This window comes from Takifugu flavidus, chromosome 22 (genome assembly GCF_003711565.1).
Source record: "Takifugu flavidus isolate HTHZ2018 chromosome 22, ASM371156v2, whole genome shotgun sequence".
NCBI lineage: Eukaryota > Metazoa > Chordata > Actinopteri > Tetraodontiformes > Tetraodontidae > Takifugu > Takifugu flavidus.
Genome location: NC_079541.1, coordinates 3,251,227 through 3,270,283, shown reverse-complemented (window position 1 = coordinate 3,270,283; position 19,057 = coordinate 3,251,227). Strand labels below are relative to the sequence as shown.

The 19,057-nt window shown below is 49.2% G+C and overlaps 1 protein-coding gene across 2 annotated transcripts; it reads left to right on the top strand.

The window, feature by feature from the left end:
• Positions 1-2,068: 2,068 nt before the first annotated feature.
• On the top strand, positions 2,069-18,377 carry gsap (gamma-secretase activating protein). 2 transcript variants are annotated; one of them, XM_057023048.1, is made up of 31 exons: positions 2,074-2,456; positions 2,895-2,965; positions 3,482-3,538; positions 3,610-3,679; positions 3,755-3,802; positions 3,869-3,957; positions 4,152-4,221; positions 4,300-4,349; positions 4,413-4,610; positions 4,685-4,731; positions 4,835-4,920; positions 5,208-5,285; positions 5,367-5,447; positions 5,517-5,609; positions 5,687-5,855; positions 5,934-6,024; positions 7,260-7,329; positions 8,027-8,106; positions 8,204-8,284; positions 8,529-8,645; positions 8,821-8,876; positions 9,649-9,680; positions 10,833-10,894; positions 11,800-11,895; positions 13,673-13,743; positions 13,929-14,023; positions 14,718-14,837; positions 15,320-15,381; positions 16,548-16,652; positions 17,166-17,259; positions 17,333-18,377. In XM_057023048.1, exons 1-31 carry the CDS (start codon positions 2,369-2,371, stop codon positions 17,425-17,427), a joined length of 2,622 nt encoding a protein of 873 aa, XP_056879028.1. In that variant the 5' UTR covers positions 2,074-2,368; the 3' UTR covers positions 17,428-18,377. The 2 variants fall into 2 exon arrangements, with proteins under 2 accessions (XP_056879029.1, XP_056879028.1); XM_057023049.1 differs by lacking the exons at positions 17,166-17,259; positions 17,333-18,377 and having other exon boundaries at positions 2,069-2,456; positions 15,320-15,481.
• Positions 18,378-19,057: the final 680 nt, after the last annotated feature.

The following is a 19,057-nucleotide window of genomic DNA, read 5'->3' as shown; positions in this document are numbered from 1 at the left end:
GCGATATATATATTTTTTTGAGTACAGACATTAATTAATTCCCGTGAGGTACATCATCAAGTTTCAAATCAAGTTTTTATTGATTGAGAGATTGTGGAAGACGACGTGGTAAGGAGTACTGCGCAGAAAAGAAAAGAAAAGACTGTCATACAGTTTACAAGATTACTACAGGACAAGCTGTCCCAGCTTCGTGTGCCTGACTCCCTCTGCAGGTGGATCACTCACTTCCTGACGGATCGGAGGCAGTATGTGTGGGGAAGACTGTCTCGGACTCTGTCTCCATCAGCACTGGATCACCCCAGGGCTGTGTACTTACCCCCTGCTCTTCTCCCTGTACACAAACTGCTGCACCTCAAGCCACCAGTCTGTCAAGCTGATCAAGTTTGCGGATGACACCACCCTCATCGGGCTCATCTCCAACGGTGACGAGACCTACAGGAGGGAGGTGGCTCGACTGGTGTCCTGGTGCGGACACAACAACCTGCAGCTGAACGCTCAGAAGACAGTGGAGATGATTGTGGACTTCAGGAAAGTCACAGCCCCTTTGCCCCCCCTTGCCCTCATGGACTCCCCCATCACCATCGCGGACTCCTTCCGCTTCCTGGGCACCACCATCACCCGGGACCTTAAGTGGGAGCCAACCATCAGCTCCCTCATCAAGAAGGCCCAGCAAAGGATGTTCTTCCTACGGAAGCTGAGGAAGCTCAAACTGCCTCCCAGGATGTTGGAGCAGCTTTATACGGCCATCATCGAGTCGACCCTCCTCCATCATCCCCTCTCCATCCTCACCTCCTCCATCACCGTGTGGTTCGCTGGCGCCACCGTCAGGGACAGACTGAGGCTGCAGCGCGTTGCGCGCGCTGCCGAGAAAGTGATGGGCTGCAGGCTTCCATCCATCCAGGACCTGTATATCTCCAGGACCCGGAGGTGTGCAGGTCGGATCACGGCCGACCCTTCCCACCCTGGTCACGGACTGTTTTCCCCCCTCCCCTCAGGCAGGAGACTACGGTCCATTCGGACCAAAACCTCCCGCTACATGAACAGCTTCTTCCCCTCTGCCATCAGGCTGCTGAACACCAAGTGACTTATCACTTAAGCACCATGTACAGCAGCCAGTCGGACCCATGAACATCACATTACTCCTGCATTGACCTGCACTATTTCTTACTATTTATGTATATACTGTATATATGTCTTATTTTATTTTATTTATCTTATTCTAGTGTTGTCTTCTTTATGTTGAATGTCGCAGCGTCACACCAAGACAAATTCCTAGCTTGTGTAATACTGTGTATTACATGAACAATGGCAATAAACCTGATTCTGAAGATGTTGTCCACAATAAGATCTTTGTTCTTAATTTCCATGCGTTTCCATGTGCAGTTCTTAAAATGACCACGGGGCGGCAGGATTGATCGTTGGAGCGACAAAGTCATACACCAGTGTGTGGTTTAAAGTGTTAATTTGTATTCACAGTATTTACATTATCATGTTGTTTTTGCACACCACCGTGGTATCGTAATTGCTCATTGTCACACGTTTTTAATCATGACAGATGTCACCAACAATTCGTAATTCATTTTATTTTTGTATGAAATATTCTATATTTCAGTGTTGGTGCAGTAAGTTACCTTGGACTGTTATAGCATTATTATTACTAAATCGTCTTTAAAAACACTAAATATAATCAGCATGCTTGAAACTGAAACTTCTACAAATGCCCAGAAGATATTTTTATTTTTCCCCCCTCTGCTTCTCTTCTAATTCTTTACAATCTTATTGCTTTACTCCACGGAATCTAAGTTTATGCATAATATTATTGTTATGCTGTATTTACATGTGTGAACTTACATTCATTTGCTGCGTTGCAAGTTCGAGGTCCTTTCCATAACTCCATGAGTGTGAAGCTCAGCACAATCCTAAATAGGTAACTCAATAAAGCAAACAACGGGGAGCTGTGTTCTTCTGTATAAACATGAGTAAACATGGAGAAATGGTGAAAAGTGGAGTTTAGGTGCCTGGATGTCCCCGGGCCATCAGCGGGGCAGTGAGACATTCCAGGCCGCTGGACTGACGCTTTGCTCGGCGAATCACTGCGAGCCTTTCAGTGATTCCATAAGTTGGGAGGAGCCAAGAGAGACAAACTTGACGATTCTGCACGTATATAGTTGCTTCTGGATTGAAATAAGGAAGTTAAAAAGTCGCTACGCTGCTATTGCGGCTCCTTCAAGTCCCCAAACGCAACACGTGGAAACTTTCGGTCACATGATGCCTTCACGGACAACGACTGGCAGGTGCTGCTTCTCTCCGGTGGAGTGAAACAACTCGGATCTTTACTAAAACAAAACGGGGAGAAAACTGGATCCCCATGCTGAAACTAAAGCCCAAGTTTGACCTGGACAAGGACGTGGTGTCTGACATCCTCAGGAAGGAAGCATCGGTCTGCAGAGTGAAAGGTGAGGCGTTCAGGTGCCGCCGTCAGCAGATTTATCCGACCCTGCAGAGCCCGAAAAGTTCCAGATTTAGTGTTTGTAAAGAACAGTAATGGGTCATAAACGCTGTATACGTCTATAAAAGTATATAATGATCGATACATCGACAGAACGATCTCTCCAGGTTGTGGTTTTACATTTTAAAATCACGTATTTTCAATCCTCGGATATTTATTTATGACCAGTAGGTGGCGCTTTGTGCTTTCCAAAAATACTTTATGTATTTACATACTGCAAATACAGTAAGAAAAAAATCCCCAGAAGGTATAACCATACAACTAGATTGATAGGTTTTATTATTTTGATATTAAGTTTCAGTACCAGATGTTCCTCCGTGTATTGCGTCATAACTATTTAATAATACACTTGTGTTGTATTTTCCATAATTGGTGTTGTCTGCAGAGTACTTTGGAGCGGTGGACGCTTGTTTTCTCAACATCGAGCGAGATGGAGGCATTCTTTTCTCCTGGAAAGTGAGTTTTTTTACCCCTTATTTCCCAACATCTTTTTTTTTCAGCGGGTCATAAAAGATGCAAAATGCTGCCTTTGTGTTTTTGTGACATTTCCTTTGAAGGCGTGTGTGAGGTTTCTATTCAATAACACACATGTCGCCCCTCGTCTCTAATTCTGCTCTCATATTTGATCAGCTTTTCTGGAAATGTCTGTGTCCTCCCTGGAATTCCAAATAAAGTGTCTGTCTGGTGAAGCCTCTCAACGCCGCATACATTTTTAATGATGGCTGTGCCACAGTCTGCGGGTTTGGGAGGTTACAGACAGCCTGTGAAGGCAGCATTGTCTTTATTCACTGAATTCCTTCCATTCTTTCCAGGAGTGAAACTGATAAGCTTCTAAATCCCCCCCATGACAAAAAAATAACAGTTACTGCAGTGAAATGGAGAAGAAGCAGGGGGTCACGCGGGGGTTAAAAGGTCACGCGCGACGTCTCGTACGTGCTTTGAAGGCATCATTAACGGATCCTCTTCTGACAGGGGGCAGCGGGGACCACCAGGATTGGCAAATATGACCCCAACACCAGGCAGAACAAGGTACAAGTGTCCAGTATCTGTGTGTGTGTGTGTGTGTGTGTGTTTTGAGACCCGTCTTGTCTCCCCACCAGCTCCTGTACACGTTTGACAAGCTGGTGTGTGTGAGCAGCTGCTCCCTCAACAAGGAGGAGACCCTGCTGGGTGAGTGTGCCCCCCGCACGCCTCACCGCCGCCTCGAATATCCCAAACATCCCATCTTTTGTTCTCTGCTCTCAGCCATCAGCTTGACGCAAAACACCAGCGCGGCGGATCATCTCGACCCAGGTAACGGCCTTCTCTGCGTCTTTAAACCGCATCGGCCGCCTCTCACTCGCTCCTTCCCTCCCGTAGCGTCCAAGTGTCTGACCCTGCTGATCGAGATCCATCCCATCAACAACACCAAGGTCCTCAAGGCGGTGGACTGCAGGGTCAAAGTGCAGGTAGATCACTAAAACTAAAAGAAACACTGACTCTGAACCATCAGTGTTGATTTAGGCCACGTGAGAAACTGGAATTCTGACTGGGAAAAGGTCAAAAATGGACCATAGTTCCCTCACATCTCCAAATGTTTTCTCCCCCGATGGTCCTGATCTTCTCCCACCGCTGAACATTCATCTCACCGTCACGTTCCCAGTTCCTTGATTCCGGATCGGACAGGAGATCCGTGTTGGAGAGTCACCTGCTGCTGCTGACGGAGGACGGCTGTGAGTTTAACCGCACCGGGTCTTAAAATGGCCACAGAACCGATCACCCTTCCTGACGCCTCCTGCGGGTGCTTGCAGATGTGGACCTCTACCACGTTCTGCTGGCGAGACAGGAAGGCTACAGAGTGGTGAGTTGGGCCGGCAAGATTTGCATTCCCAACCGGGGGCGTGAGCGCGTCTCCGTCAACCAGGTGGTGTCCAACCCCGAGCGCCTGTCCAGGACCGCCGAGAGGGTCGTGGAGGACTTCTGCTGGATCCAGTGGGACGGACACACGCAGAGGATCTACTACCTGACCCGGCAGGGAGGGTTGGAGCACAGATGTCTCCCGCAGGACAAGTTCCTGCTGCGATGCGTTCAATTCCACCTCAGCCATCACTGGGAAACCGCGGTGAGTCGATTCTCCGTCTCCGGTTTTATTATGTTTGTCATCGCCTGATAAAAGCTCCTTTTTATGACCCGCAGTTGGAACTTCCACTAGAGTTGCCTCCTAATCCGTTCCGGACTGTCAAGTAAGGCGGAGAACGGCTTTAAAAATAATGCTGCGTCAGCAGGTCCCTAAACGCCTCGCTGGTGACGACCGGAGATTTGAACTAACGGGGTTATCGCGTTCAGGTTCATCAACCTGGGCTTCGACCGCTTCCACGCCGACAGACCCGGGTGCGATCTGGTCAGGATGGAAGTGTTCACCAGCAGAATAGGTAACACCCGAACATGCTGACGCACATCCTCGGTCCTGGTCTGGGACTAATTCTCCATATCTGTGTTCGTTTGCATCCTTCCTTGGGGAAACAGGAAGTAAGTCTGCGACTCAAACCCCGTGTTTAATGACGAATGAAGGGGAAAAATTTCAAAAACAGAGCACGGAAAATCGAGTGTGATGCACTGTTCACGTTCTGGGGGGGGTCCAATGTGGGGACGGGTGCTTGATTCACATACGACCTGCAGGTCCTCGGCGCTGAGCCGCGTCTTTCCCGTCCTCTCTCAGGAAGCATGTGCGTGTGCTACAGCCAGCCGCGGCCGGACGACCCGGAACTGACGTACACGGTGGTCCTGGTTCACAAAGGTGCGCCGGGTTGGGTCTGGAACACCTTATATGGCGGATGAATCCGTCCCTTTCAGCCTCTTCACTCCCTCTTTCCTTCAGACTGCAGCAAGACATTCAGAGTGCGTCTGGACCGGAACCAGCTGACAACCAGGCAGCTCCATCCGGTCTTCATCCCCACAGGTCTCACACACACACACACACACACGTTACCACGGCGACCGTGTCTGATCCGTGACCCTGATGCTGCAGGTTACTACATCCTGGTGTACCTGCAGGGACACTTCCTCCATTGTGTCAACACCAGGCAGCAGGAGATGCTCTGCCACTCCCTCTTCCTCTCAGGTAAGCTCTTTTTTGGGAACGCGCGCCTTCCGAACCGCCGCGATTTTGGCAAAAATGTCTCCCCTCCCCACCTGGAGGCGCCGAGGCGGAGTTGGACCTGCGGTGCCATCCCGCCGACGTGGCGGTGCTGCACGCGGAGGAGGAGTCTGTCTGCCGCCTGCTGGACCTGAACGGCGGGAGGATCCACGCCGCTGAGGTCAACCCCGAGTTCCTGCTGCAGATCCTGCGGTCGGACGCTCCCTCCAGGTGAGCGGGATTTAAGACATTCGCCCATCCGTGCACACGCGTGACGACACCCTTTCTTGTGCGCCTCCCCCGCTCAAGGTGTCCCGGCGGTAAGACGGAGCCTCAGCGCCTGGCTGCCCTCCACTGCCTGCAGGTCTACCTGGGAAACGATCCGAAGTTAGAGCTGAAGGTGCAGGAATGCTAATATTGGCCAGCGTTCGCGGCGTTTTTATTCCCGCCGCCTGCAGTTCCTCCTCGGTTCAGCAGGTGGCAGACTTGAGCTGAAAGGCAGAAAGAAAAGAAAGAATTCCAAGTCGGTGGGACTCAAACCGAGCTCCAATGAACGACACTTCGGTCCTCCCGTGGAGCTCGGCGCTGAAAATGAGTCTGTTAGAACTTAAATTAAGACGTTTCATCCGCACCGGAGGATTGTAAATTCTTTCTTTGGAGGTTAAATGAGTCACCGGCTTCATTAGTGCAGCTAGCGCTGGGAAATTGGACACCACATATAATTTTTGTGTTCTATATAGACCCTTAATAGGGTCTGCTGCAAAAAATGGTGGCTCCAATAAAGGTGATTGCCTGTTAATACTGTTTTTTTTTTTACTTTGCTCGCAGCTGTCTCAATTATAGGAGAGCGATGAGCTCTAATATCGCTTCTTTTTCTTCTTCTTCTTCTTATAAATGTTCAGCTGTGTCTGATTCTCTGGACACCATCTGGCCTCGAATTGACTTTGGCAAGCAGCAGGAAACGTTTTTTCCTGTTGCTTTTCCCGTCATTTGTTTTTCACGTCTCGGGAATGTAAACACCAAAGTGAAGAATTCCAAGGAATTCTGGTGGAACTGGGGGTCGTTACAGACTCCAAATCACTCAAATCACCTCTAGAAAGTGGCGACAAGACTTCTGGCAAAGAGCTAGATGACATTGTGCGCGTTCCAGATGAGGTCCAAAGTCGGAATTTTCCACAAAAAAAATAAATCTTTTCGTGATTCTTCACGTTGACAGAAGCTGAAGCTGAGCATTGCTAGTTTAAGCTAGTAACGCTAACGGCAGCAGTGGCTCAAAGAAGATCTGAAATTTGGATCCAGAAAACTGTCAACGTAGATATGATGTCATCAAAAAGTCCAAATTCTGACATCACAGCAAACTTGAATGCACCACAAGCTACAATTCGGAGATTAGCATAGCATAAACCTGATCCAAGCACCTTCCCAGTCGTTTGCAAACATAATAAACAGGTCATTTAAACTTTAAATGAGGGATGTTTCAGGAATCATTTTCCTCGACTTGGGGATCAATATTATCAAAACTATCTTTTTGAATCCAAAGATCTTTGTCAGCGACGACCTGCCAACGAGTGTGTTTAGCACGGCGGCTATGCTGCCCCCTGTGGCTCTGACCCGTCTCCTCTGTTTCTGCTCCAGATCATCGAGTGGCTGTGCGACAACGTGAACACCTTCAGCTGCTTTGATCAGATCCAGGAGTTTATTCTAGGTCAGTTCCAGCAGAAAGACGGCGGCCCGCGGTCCCCCCAGATACGCCCCATCCTCCTCTTCCTCTCCTGCATCCTCTTTTATCTCCTTTGAAGAATTTTGGTGACTTTTGAGAACTTGGAAACGTCTCGACAGCAGCCCAACAACATATTTTCACGCTTCGCAGCTGCCCGAGTCCTTCTGATTGATTCGAGACCGTCATTTCTCACGAACCATCTCATATTCATGTCAATATTTCCATCTCTCGGCAGTTCCGTGATGATCAAAGTGTTAAATGATCAAAGCAGAACTTGCTTTGCATCTCGCCAGGGAGTTTTCTGTTGTTTCCAGCGAGTTTGCGCCAAGTCAGGAGTCCCACAGACCTCCTCTATCAGGATCCCAGCGGGGGGTCGGCCATTATCGACGTTTCCAGGTTCACCACCTGGAAACCAGAGGCTGTTCCAGGCAACAGTCCGGGCGCTCGTCTCAGGAACAGCATCAGCGGGACTTTCAGAACAAAAGTGCCAAGTGGCGTTCACGCCTGGCGGATTTTAGTCTTTAATTGAATTTGGTTTTTCCTCTTTTGAGTTTAAGGGACAGTGAACACAAGCTGGCGTTCAAGTTTTTGGTGAAGCACTGAAAGTAGATATCAGCTTCAATCAGGCTTTGATTAAATAAAAGCTAAAATTTCTCTCTCTCTCACACACACACACACACAGCTTCTCTGTACAGAATTAGCTATGAGAAGTCTCTTGGCCTGGATAAAGTCCTCCCTTACTCTTCTGTGATAAACAAGAAGGTAACACACCCACCCACACACACACCCACACACACACACACAGGGAGTGAGTTCCCCACACCTTTAAAACACACACGTGTGTGTGTTTGTGTTTCAGGAGGTGCCGTCGTGCCTCCTGGAGATCCCCGGCGTCCTGTGCACCACTGAGCTACACCTTGAACCCGCGTTCAAAGGGAAGGTAACGTCTTCTGAACACGTCTCGGCATAAAGACGCTCGCTGACCTGATGCACTTGTTATTACTCTATTGTTATTACCACGTGTTATTACTTGTGACTTGAGGAGCTATATGGGCTTCATTTGCAGTGAGGATGCTTTAATCCTCATTAAACGCTGTCCTTGCTCTATCCCTGTGTGTGTGTGTGTGTGTGTGTGTGTGTGCGTGTGTGTGTGTGTGTGTGTGTGTGTGTGTGTGTGTGTGTAGGCCAGACATCCCCAGGGTTTTTGGTCAGAGCTTCAGTGGAACACAGAGAGGACCAAATATCTGAACGCTGTTCCCAACCCCAGATTCAGAACCTCGCTCATTCAGACGGATAAACCAGTGAGTCTCCCTCATCTACCGGTTTACCCAGAAGCCTTAGCTGTCACAGGGAAAGTCGGCCTCGCCCTTTTTCCACCCACGGGCCGTTCGGAATGAATCGCTCTGAATCCTGAACCGCAGCACTCCGAGCGCGCTCCAAAGCCTTTCTGTCCTCCCATGATGCTTTGCGTTTCAGAGGTCCGAGAGGAGATCGTCCGGCCTGATGGACCAGCTGGAGGAAAACACCAAAAAGTACGTCCGCACTGCATCAGTTGTATACACCTGCAAATTTTAGGGGGGTTTTGGCATTTAAGTACTTTTTAAAGCAACCCCACGAATAAGCCCCGCCCACTCCCAAGATTTCTGCACATTAACTGTCAACTTAAGTGTTTTTATCAGTTATTTGGTGCAATAACAAGTTGTGAAATGTCTCCGGTGACAGCTGACAGCAAACATTCAGGAGGCGCTTTAGAAACGGCACAATTTCCTTCCAAAAAAGTAAATAAAATTGTGTTGTCCTGAGTGGAATCCAGAGCTGTCAGGGCTCGCCATAATTACGCCTCTGCTTATTTTTCACAAGGCGTGATGAATATAAATGTGCACCAGGACGGCGAAGCGCAGATGCTCCGTTTATACTCGTACAGTCTTCGCGAACGACTCTGGCGAGCGCCGAAAGAGCCAAGAAACAAAAAAGCATCTGTTTTTGAGTCTCCCGAGAGTTCTCACCTCTCTAAACGCTTCCTATCACATTCACTGGTGCTTTGAACGTCCTGTCGCGCCGCCCAGAACCAAAATGGAACATCTTTCCCTCCCTGTAAAGGAATCGCTTTGATGTCTCACCCGATTCTGCTTTGATGTTGGAATTTTCTTTTTTTCTCTCCATGAAACTGCTGTAAAGTTGATTAGAATCCTCATTATGGGTCACAAATGGTCCTAACTCCAACAGTGAAACATAAAACGTCATAATAATAAGTCCTGTCATAATAATGGACCAAAACAGAGCTTTTCTCTTCTTATTTTGCAGAGTTCTATCAATGGTGGACACCTGGTGTCTCGGTAAGACGCCGCACACGCAACGGCAAATCCACACGGGGACAAATGGACACACACTCTGACAATTAAAATAAAATAAAAGGCCCCTTGGAAAATTCCTTAAAACAGAGAGAGGGAAAAGAGTGGAGCGTGTTAAAGAATGCGCCTGTTACGTAACGCTAAAGGTCGGCACCCCCCTCCCCTCCTCACGTCCGTTTGATGCGCGTCTGCTTTTCGTCGGACCCTGGCGCGGGACCGGGCCTGACGTCAGAGTTGCCTCACACGGGGCGATCCCACGCGGCCGACATCGCCGCGCTCGCTCCTCCCTGCCTCATCCTTCGCCGCGGCTAACGCTAACCATCAGGGGGTTTATATCACGTTACATCACACGTTGCAGGGGCAGAACCGGGAGAATCCTGACATTTATGGAAGGAAACGGACGCGTTCGTCTAAATGTTTGCGTTACGGATGCCGAACACAGTTCATCGACCTGTTCCCGGTCCGATGTTGGCTGGAACAGAACTTTGAAGCTCATATCAGTGTTCTGGTCTTCTGGATAACAGATGTGATCTGTTGTGGCGGCGTCAGCGCTTTGCCTGTCTACACTTGATCATGTTTACCTCTAATTTCTGTCACTGACGGAGATAAGAACAATCAGCGCGGGCCTAAAGTGGGTCGAACCCGAGCAGAACACGAGTACGAGCTGACAGACAGGCACCGAATGGGCGGATTTGTCAGTTAACTCTGGCCCGTCTGCATCTGTAACATGAAGAAAAACGGCTCCTCGCATGAATAAGTCTTCAAAAGATGTGTGAGCGCGTCTGTGTCCCTGCATGCAAATGCGCAGTAATTCATCTTCAGCGCCGGAGCCAGGGCCCGGTCCAGACATTAAACAAACCTGTGGCATGCATACACAATCACACAGCAGGAATGTAGCATCGGGACGCCCCCGACTTTGGATGCTTTTGAAGAGTGAATGCACCAAAAGGAATCTATTAATGCCTGAAACCCGCTTCTCTTCATTATTAAAACCCGAATAGACGGCAGAGCCGCGGTCCTGCCGCCGCAGGTTCCGGTTAGCGTCGCCGCCTTACCTGTTCCCTCGCGACGGGACGCAGCTTCAAGGGTTTCATCAAACGCTGCTTTCATGAGTGTTCTCGTTGTCGCCTCCGCTAGATAAGAAGCTGGTGCCGCTTTTTCAGGAGGAGGACCGTCAACAGAGGGCGCTCATCGGCCTGGTGAGACCTTAAACACTCGCACACGTCATTACACACCCTTAGGCTAGCATTGCAGTTGCCTGTTTGAGGCTAAAGATGATGCAGATGTCATGAAAGGAGGTGGAGGTTGTACTTCCTGTCACTCAAAGAGCCCCCGTCTGGGTTGTTCTTTTTAGTAGAGGTGGACATAACAGCACTGGAGGCAAAATGACAAAACATTTCTTGACATACAGCGCACTAAAGAGCTAAAGTGAAACGCTGATGCTAGTCATCTTTTGAGATTAAAGTCCTGCTACGCTTCGGATGAGTCAACACTTTTGAAAAAAAAAAAGGGCATCTAGGGGTCCTTGCGCTGCAGTTTTTTTTTTTTTTCCCTGTTTATTTGATGGACAGTTTCATATTCCCCCTTTTTTCCCTGCGCTCAGCATCACTTTTTCAAGAGCAGATAGCTTCGGTGAAATGGAGTTTAGGATAGATGCTAGCGGTCTCTCGGCTATTCTTGGACCGATCCCCCACGTCTCCTCGTTCCCCGCAGCTCTTCTCCCGTCACTCCTTCTTTTTAATCTTATATCCTCCTCCGTGACGCTCTGCTCACCGCTCCCTCCTCGTCGCAACCGCCTGAAATCACGTTTCTGGTCTTTGCGTTAGCTTCCTCCGCAGCTCTCGCTCACACCACAGGACTCCCTTCGCCTCGCGTCTCTGCGCTCGAATCAATTTCAGGGGGAGATCTGGAGGTGAACTTGATTTGAACCCGCCGCGTGTGCACTAAAGTATGTTTCAAACACAGAACGGCAGACTGAGACAGCTCCACACACACACACACACACACACACACACACACACACACACACACACACACACAGAGTGTAGTTTGGCTGCTCGGATTGCCAAAAATATGACATTTTTTGCTCCTTTTCTGAATCCAGACGGTTGACAAGCTTCGGGAACATCTCAACAGACATCTCCCTCGCATCGGAAAAAAGAAGGTTGACTTGCTGGTTGTCAGCTATGTGGCCAAATTGGTGGGTCGTCTGTGTGTTTTTATGATCAAAAATCTTCAAAACCTGTTCTTTGAATGAGGTGACACACAGGACTCGAGTGTATCCTGGAGGTTTTAGCTTCCTTTTCTGTCACTGGTGATATAATTTACCTCTATAATTAATACCTCTATTATTACCCTAGTGGTGGTTGAGTGGTACTGCACCTCTTTAGGACGAATCATTACCGTAACCTGTTGTTTTTCTCTAACTATTTTAAACACTAACCTAAAATTTTTCCGCATGCTGCCGGAATCCCAATGAGTGTTTTTATTTTTACTATCGACCTCTGTGATTTGCTGCCCAGTCAGAAACAGCAGGGAGCTTCTGCATCTCGACCCTCAGTGGCTTCAGCGGCCTTTAGAGGTTCTTTAAGTCGGCATATTTTAGTATTCCAGGTTGGTATGTCTCCTCCCAGCTCAGTCTGCTGGAAGTAGCCAGACAGAGCAGAACACTGTTGCAGTATTAAACCAGGCCGAGGCGGCTGGACCTGGACCGAACTTTCAGGAATCTCTCCTACTCCCAGCTGTTCGGCCACGATTTGTCAGGGAACGTTCAGGAACTTCGGGAAGGCTTCCTGAAAGGGCGGCTGGGCGTCGGCACGTTGCTGACTCACGCCTGGAGAACGCTGGGTGGTACTTTCACCAAGAAGATCGATCTCCCTTCCACAAACACGGAACGCCGTGCCTTCCTGTCAGGGCTGATCCAGACTAACGACGTGTCGAGTTCAGGGCGAAACAGATTATCTGGAGCCACAATCACACATCCCAGCGCAATAGGCCATTAATACTCTCGTTACTGGGGTCGTGTCCTTGTTGCCACGGGCAACCAGAATAAATACTGGTTGGTAGGTGAGCGTGAATTCCTAAAAGCCGAATAAGGGTTTGATTTATTAAAATGTTGCATGCGGCAAATTGAATCGAGCTCAAATATTCGTAAGAAGAATTTTCTAAACCCGAAGTTATTAAAACTTTGTGGAGCCGCAGAGTAAGTTCAGCCTCTTCGAGGAGGCTCATTAAGGAAAAAAGTGATTCCAGATTTTAGTGGGAAGGGGAGAACGTTTGTGAGACTTTCTTTGGTGCACAGAAGTTCCGGACCGGATCGGCAGGAAGGTCGGAAGTTAACAAGAAGATGGTGAAAGAAGAGAGGAACGAGCCGGATCCGGCGACCCTCCTCAATCAGTTACCTGGGATTTTGGAAAACCACAGCACGTTTCCACCGAAATTCCCGGAGGAAAAAATATTTTCCTTAAACTTCAGAAAAAAGTTGGACTTTTCTTAAAGGAGTTCCTGGAAACGTTATTGAAAAAGGAGCTTGTTTGTCCGTTACGTAAGCGGGCTTAATTGGAAATCCCACCCAGAGGTCACTGGAGGACACCGCCCCCCCGCTGGGTGCACAGGATGTGAACGAGGGGGGGTGTGGAGGGGGGGGGGCATCTTCTTCCTGTTATTCTGCAGGTGATGAGTGGAAGATGTACGAGTTCCAGCGCGCAGCGGGCAGGATGAGTCAGGTGCACCGCAGCCGTCCCGGATGCTGACGATGGAGCCGGGGGGGCGATTAAACGTGTGGTCGCGCCCCATTTAACAGCCCGAGCTGCTCCTGTTTGATGGAGACGAAAGAAATGGGAAGTGGCGGAGGCTAATCAGGAAAAAGTGCATGTGTTGCATTTCTCTGGAAGGTTCCAGGACTGTGACACGCTGTGGGTTTGGGAGAAAACTGTATTTAAGCCTGTGTGTGTGTGTGTGTGTGTGTGTGTGTGTAGCTGGAGCTCATCAGACACATGCTGGAGTCCGTCTGGCTGAAGTTCAAGCTCGGTCCCTGCGTCTTGTGCTTGTGAGTAGACCTCGCTTCCTTTCCTCGCTTCCTTTCCTCCGTGTGTGTCGGCCGACGCGCTGACAGGATGTGTGTGTTCGTTTTCACGCATGTGTGATGGCTCATCGCTCCCCGCCGGGTGGATAATTGTGGATAACGCCTCTTCACGTGGCCAAAACCTCTGTTGTTTTTAATACGCGTTGCAGCACCCAGCGGGCCAGTCCGGCCGAGTGGGCCGTGCTTCACTTCATGTTTCGCATCCTGGAAGCCATGAGGGACCTCTGTCTGCCTCTCCCACCCGGTACCCCCCCACACACACTCATCTCTGTGTTCCTGTCTCTGTGAGGACATAGAACTAATACATTCTCCGGCCCGTCCCCCTGACCCCGACCCTGACCTTTAACCCATTTCTAACCTTTAAACCAAGTCCTAACCCTGAAAGACCCCTTTGAAGTTTGGAGAATCAGCCAAAATGTCCCCACTTTGCTAGTAGAATCCGTAGTTTGATCGTCAATATCAAGCAAGTACAAGAACACACACACACATTCTGGTTTTCAGTCCTTTAGCCCATCCAGGTAGGGAGCCGGAGCCCCCCCACGGTTCCGCACTAATTTAAGCAGAACGTTGTTAAACGGCAGCTGAGTGCACACGCGGGTGAAAGCAGAATGCATTTTCAATCATTTGCATTCATTTTTCAGGCTGCGTGGCGTCAGCCGGTGCTCACACTCCTGCGATTTTAGTCCATTATGAGGAAAGTCTTGATGATGTTTGCGGAATACTAACCAAACCGAATGAAAAATCCCCGCAGGTGTTAATGTGAACGGCGGAAAAAAAAAAAAAAAAACAGCTACCAGAAATTGTAATGTTTTAATATTTTATGCTAGGAACAAAACGCTATTAGCATGCCGGTGTGCTGTGGCGAAATGTAGCTTAAAACACGGGTGTGGCTGTTAAATTTTTCCCTTTTTTCTCCCATGTCTGCATCTCCTCTGGAGGCTATCACACGCTGTTAGCCGTGTTCGCTGTGCGCTGCCTCCCACATCACACCTTCCTACAGTACATTGACCACGGCGTCCTGCAGCTGACTGAGACATTTGTGTCCCGGCTGATGACAGGTACACACACGCGCTCACCAGCTCGCTCATTTCACCGAGCCCCAGGTGCTAGCATGCTAAATGTCGAGATGATGGGATGGGAACATTAGTTCTCTCTGAGCACATAAAGAACTCAAACTCGGTGTTTGGAGAGACGCTAATCTTGTTTTTCCACGAGTCCACCTGCTGTGCTATCGCGGCTAACGGCGCAGGTCAGCAGAGGAGGTTTTTCTGCACTGGAGTGCAGCAGCTGCTGGGATGGTGATAATAATTTGGCTGTTTAATTTCTGGGATGAAGGAATTAGCCGAGTTGTGCGCCTGCTTCTTGATGCAGTGCGTGTGGGTGTTGACAGCCTGAATAAAGGGGCTTTAAATGCCTTCATACCTGGGATCATCATCATTTGAATCACCTTCACATGAGCAGAACATCCCAAAGCTGGGCTGAGAATCAGCTTTAACTTCCTGCCTAAACGCCTCGTCTCTCTTCTCTCGTGTGTTTCTAGATCTGGACAACAGCGCCGTCAACGAACGACTCAAGTTCAGCGTTCTCAAGAGGCTCCCTCTGGTGCGTTGGACCAGTGCAGATGGCTTTGAGTGGTTTGCCTCTAACAATTTTTGAGAACTTTTGGGTCGATCCTGCATCCTATAGTTACTTTAGCTTCTGCGTGTGTCCTCCTGTTTGGTATATATCAAGTATCCACATACTCATTCTACTAGCAAAGTGAGGACATTATTCCCAAATGGGCCATTTTGGCTGACTCTCACAGCTTCATAGGACACTCTGAGGGTTAATTCCTGGTTTGAAGGTTGGGGTTAGCAGTGGGTTTAGGCTAGGGTTAGTCAGAGGGTTAGTTGGGATGGTCAAAGGGTGAGGATTAGGATTATGACAAAGATAGAAATACGAGGATGTGTGTATGTGTGTGTTGCCGCGCAGACACACCTCTTGTGTAACCTCCACGTGTTCCTGTGTGTGTACAGTATATTATCCATTAGTTGCTGCTGCTGTGCGTATTACGTGTGTGTGTGTGTGAGAGAGAGAGATCAGAGGAATGTCGAGTGTTTAGTGTTTTTGTTCCGTTTCCCGGTTTCCCAATTTTTTTTTTTGGTTTAGTTTGGCAGCCAGGAGAGATTTAGCAGGTACACACACACACACACACACACACACACACACACACACACACACAGGGGAACATCTTCACTACATGCAAATTCTGTGAGTTTTAAAAGCTTACCAGAGCTACGGTCGTAAAACAATGATGCAGCAAGCTTCACTCGACACTGCGAGCAGCCGTGATTCATCCCTGTCGCCTCGCCTCGTTTTTGCACCGCCTAACACGTTGAAGGAACATTAAAGACGGGAAAAGGAGGCTGGTGACAATTAGTCAGGGAAAGGTTTGGGAGCAGCAAGGAAAACGGGCTTAACTCCCCGGTTCAATTCATGAGGATCTGAGGTTAATAATACAGTAGTTTTCCTGCTTATTTTGGTGCCTCGGAATGTTTTCTTTTCACTTCTCTGATGCAATCCTTCGGGCGGGATGCAGCCTCAGCTCGGCACCGCGCTCCGATGTCCGGCACTTCCACGGTTCCTCCTCAAGGATGTTCGGCCCATGTCGAGATGTGTAAGATTGGCTACATGCTAATAAAAACTGACCTGGTTCTGTCTCTCTTTCTGCGTGTGTGTATGTGTGTGTGTGTGTGTGTGTGTGTGTGTGTGTGTGTGTGTGTGTGTAGGCTATGGAGCGGGGGATCTACCGTACATGGGACCATCCCATCAGTTCAGCTTCAATTTCCCGGAGTTATGTCAGAACCGTGCTGGAAAAACACAGCAAAACCAGGGTAACGCGACATAATCCTCCTGAAAATACTGCAGAGTTGCAGAAGGTCTGTTTGCATGCTGATGTTCCGGAGCACCAACCCAAGTGCAGCTCATCCTCCCGGGAAGCACACAAATTAGATAAATTCCGAGTCCTTGCCGCAGTGCTTTTCTCTCTTCAGATTCTAGCTATGAATTGATCTCATTTGGATTTTATTCTGAACGGAAGAGTTATCGTTAACTTTCCAGGAAGTTAACTCCAGGAATTTTGTTTTTTCCCAGCCCCCTTCCTTGTGTTTTTGAGACAAATATCTCCTAAAATGGCCCGTGCAGAGCAGAGAAGAGAGCAATAGTCCTCATTCTCCCTCTCTCGCGGTTAGCCTGTGTTTGTTAGCCAACGCTAGCCGACAGAGATGTTTCTGATCCTTTAAAAGGGCAAACATCAGCCGATTCATGGAAACACGCGAGTTAAAGCTGGAAGAGCGTAAAAATATTCCAGTAATGAATAATTTAGCTCTTCTTTCCTGCCTCTTCAGGGATTCGCGCTGACCGGCAAAGACGATTCAGGCAGATCGGAGTTCCTGCCTCTTGCCTACCTGGCCAAGCTGCTGTCTGACATAGAACAACAAGGTAGTGCATGTACGTGCGCGTGTTTGTGCGCCCCCCGCAGCCTCGCTCAGCTGCTCTTATGGTTTTCTTCCAGCTCTGAACCCTTTCGAGGAGCACGTGGACGCGGAGTTTGTGCAGGAGACGGCGCTCAAGCAGACGCTCGTCCTGCTGGGTCTGGAGGAAAAATGAAGAGACCCAGCAGGGCGGAGGACGGATGGACGGAGCTTTGGGGGACGAGTGATGGATGCAAACACCGGGAGGAGCCGACCAATGTGCCCCTGAAGGAGGGAGGGGGAGGCAGATCAGATTAAAAGAAAAAGATTGTGAAAATAGGAGGGAAAAACCCCTGACCAAGCCTGGCGGCGGTGGCGGCGGCGGCGTGTTAAACACAACAACAGAGGCAGAATTTAGAGGACAATGGGACAGGTGGTTTCATAAAATTTAGGGGAACTGGATTTTCAGATTTCGGAATCAATAACCGCAGGCAGCAGGTTGGAAGAACGCGGCTCTCCGTCTCCGCCAGCGCTCCGTACAGAGCAGCTCGCGCTTGTTTACGCGCCTCTGCTTCCTGGAACGCTGCCGCACGCCACCAATTACTCCGTCCTGGCCGCAGAGCAGCGCCGGATGAACAAAACTGGTTTTTCCTTTCCAACAGAAGAGTCAGAATTTAGGGGGAAAACCAGGGTGGAGGTTTGGACGGCCACGAGGCGCGACCAAAGCGGACGCTCCAAATGTCTCCCAAAGGCGACTCGACGTGTGATTCTCCACAAAAAGAACGCTCTCGCTAAATTCCGTTTCGAGTTCCGCTGCTAAATTTAGCCTGTCGCTAATGTTAGCTGCTGTTAGCGCTCTAGCGCCTTGCAAAATCAGCCTTTGTGATGAATATTAGGGGAAGAATGTTGATAATAAGGGAATGACTTGACAGCACACGCACACGCGCGCACACACATGCTCTCAATCATGACTGAGGTAAGTGGAGAAGTTATTGCGAGTGTGGGCGAAATGATTTATATCTCTGATTTATGAACATTCCTCTGGGGAAAAAAGGGACTCTCCATCACTGACATGCCTGTTTACTCTGTCACTCTCCGACTCAGATGTGTTGTAAAATAAAGAGATTATTTTCTGGTTTATTTTGACCCCGGTGACCCTGGGAGATTATTGCCGTTTACCCTCGGCTCCGGTTGCGTCGGGCTAATTTCCTCAGCACCCTGAAGAAGAAAGTCGAGGGATGTGTCAGGAAATTATCTGGGAACTCAAACATCCCGAGAATGTCGGCGTTTTCATCACCTGAGCGGTCAGGAGACAGGAAGCTCTCGAGCCAGCCGCCGTGCACGTTCTGGGACGGCTACGCCCCCGCTCGATTCTTGGACGCCCGTTCAATACCGGCGGCTCAGTGAGGCTATCGACTCGCTCTCTTGTGGGGAATTCCTCCCAAGTTCATCCGCAGCTCCGCTGTTATGCAGGCAGCGTTACGTGGCCGGCTAATTAGCACAAACAGCTAAAGCCCACATGACAGCTCTCATCTTCAGGTTGCAGCGTGTGATCTCGATGTGGTTTGCAAATGAGCTTATGCAAGACAGACTCAAGTCAAGCAGAAAACCTTTTTTTCAACCGCCTCATTTAAAACCTGTGGCTCTAAAGCATTTGTCTTCAAACCCGCTCTGTTTTTGAGGTCAATTGCCCGCTTAATCTTTGACTTTATGAGACTTGCAGAAGGTCTGGAGGCCTCCGGGCAGCCTGGACGCCACGGTCGGAGGTGGCTGATTCACAGACTAAAGCTGTTTGATATTTTCTCCGTTTGATTTCACTTCCAGAC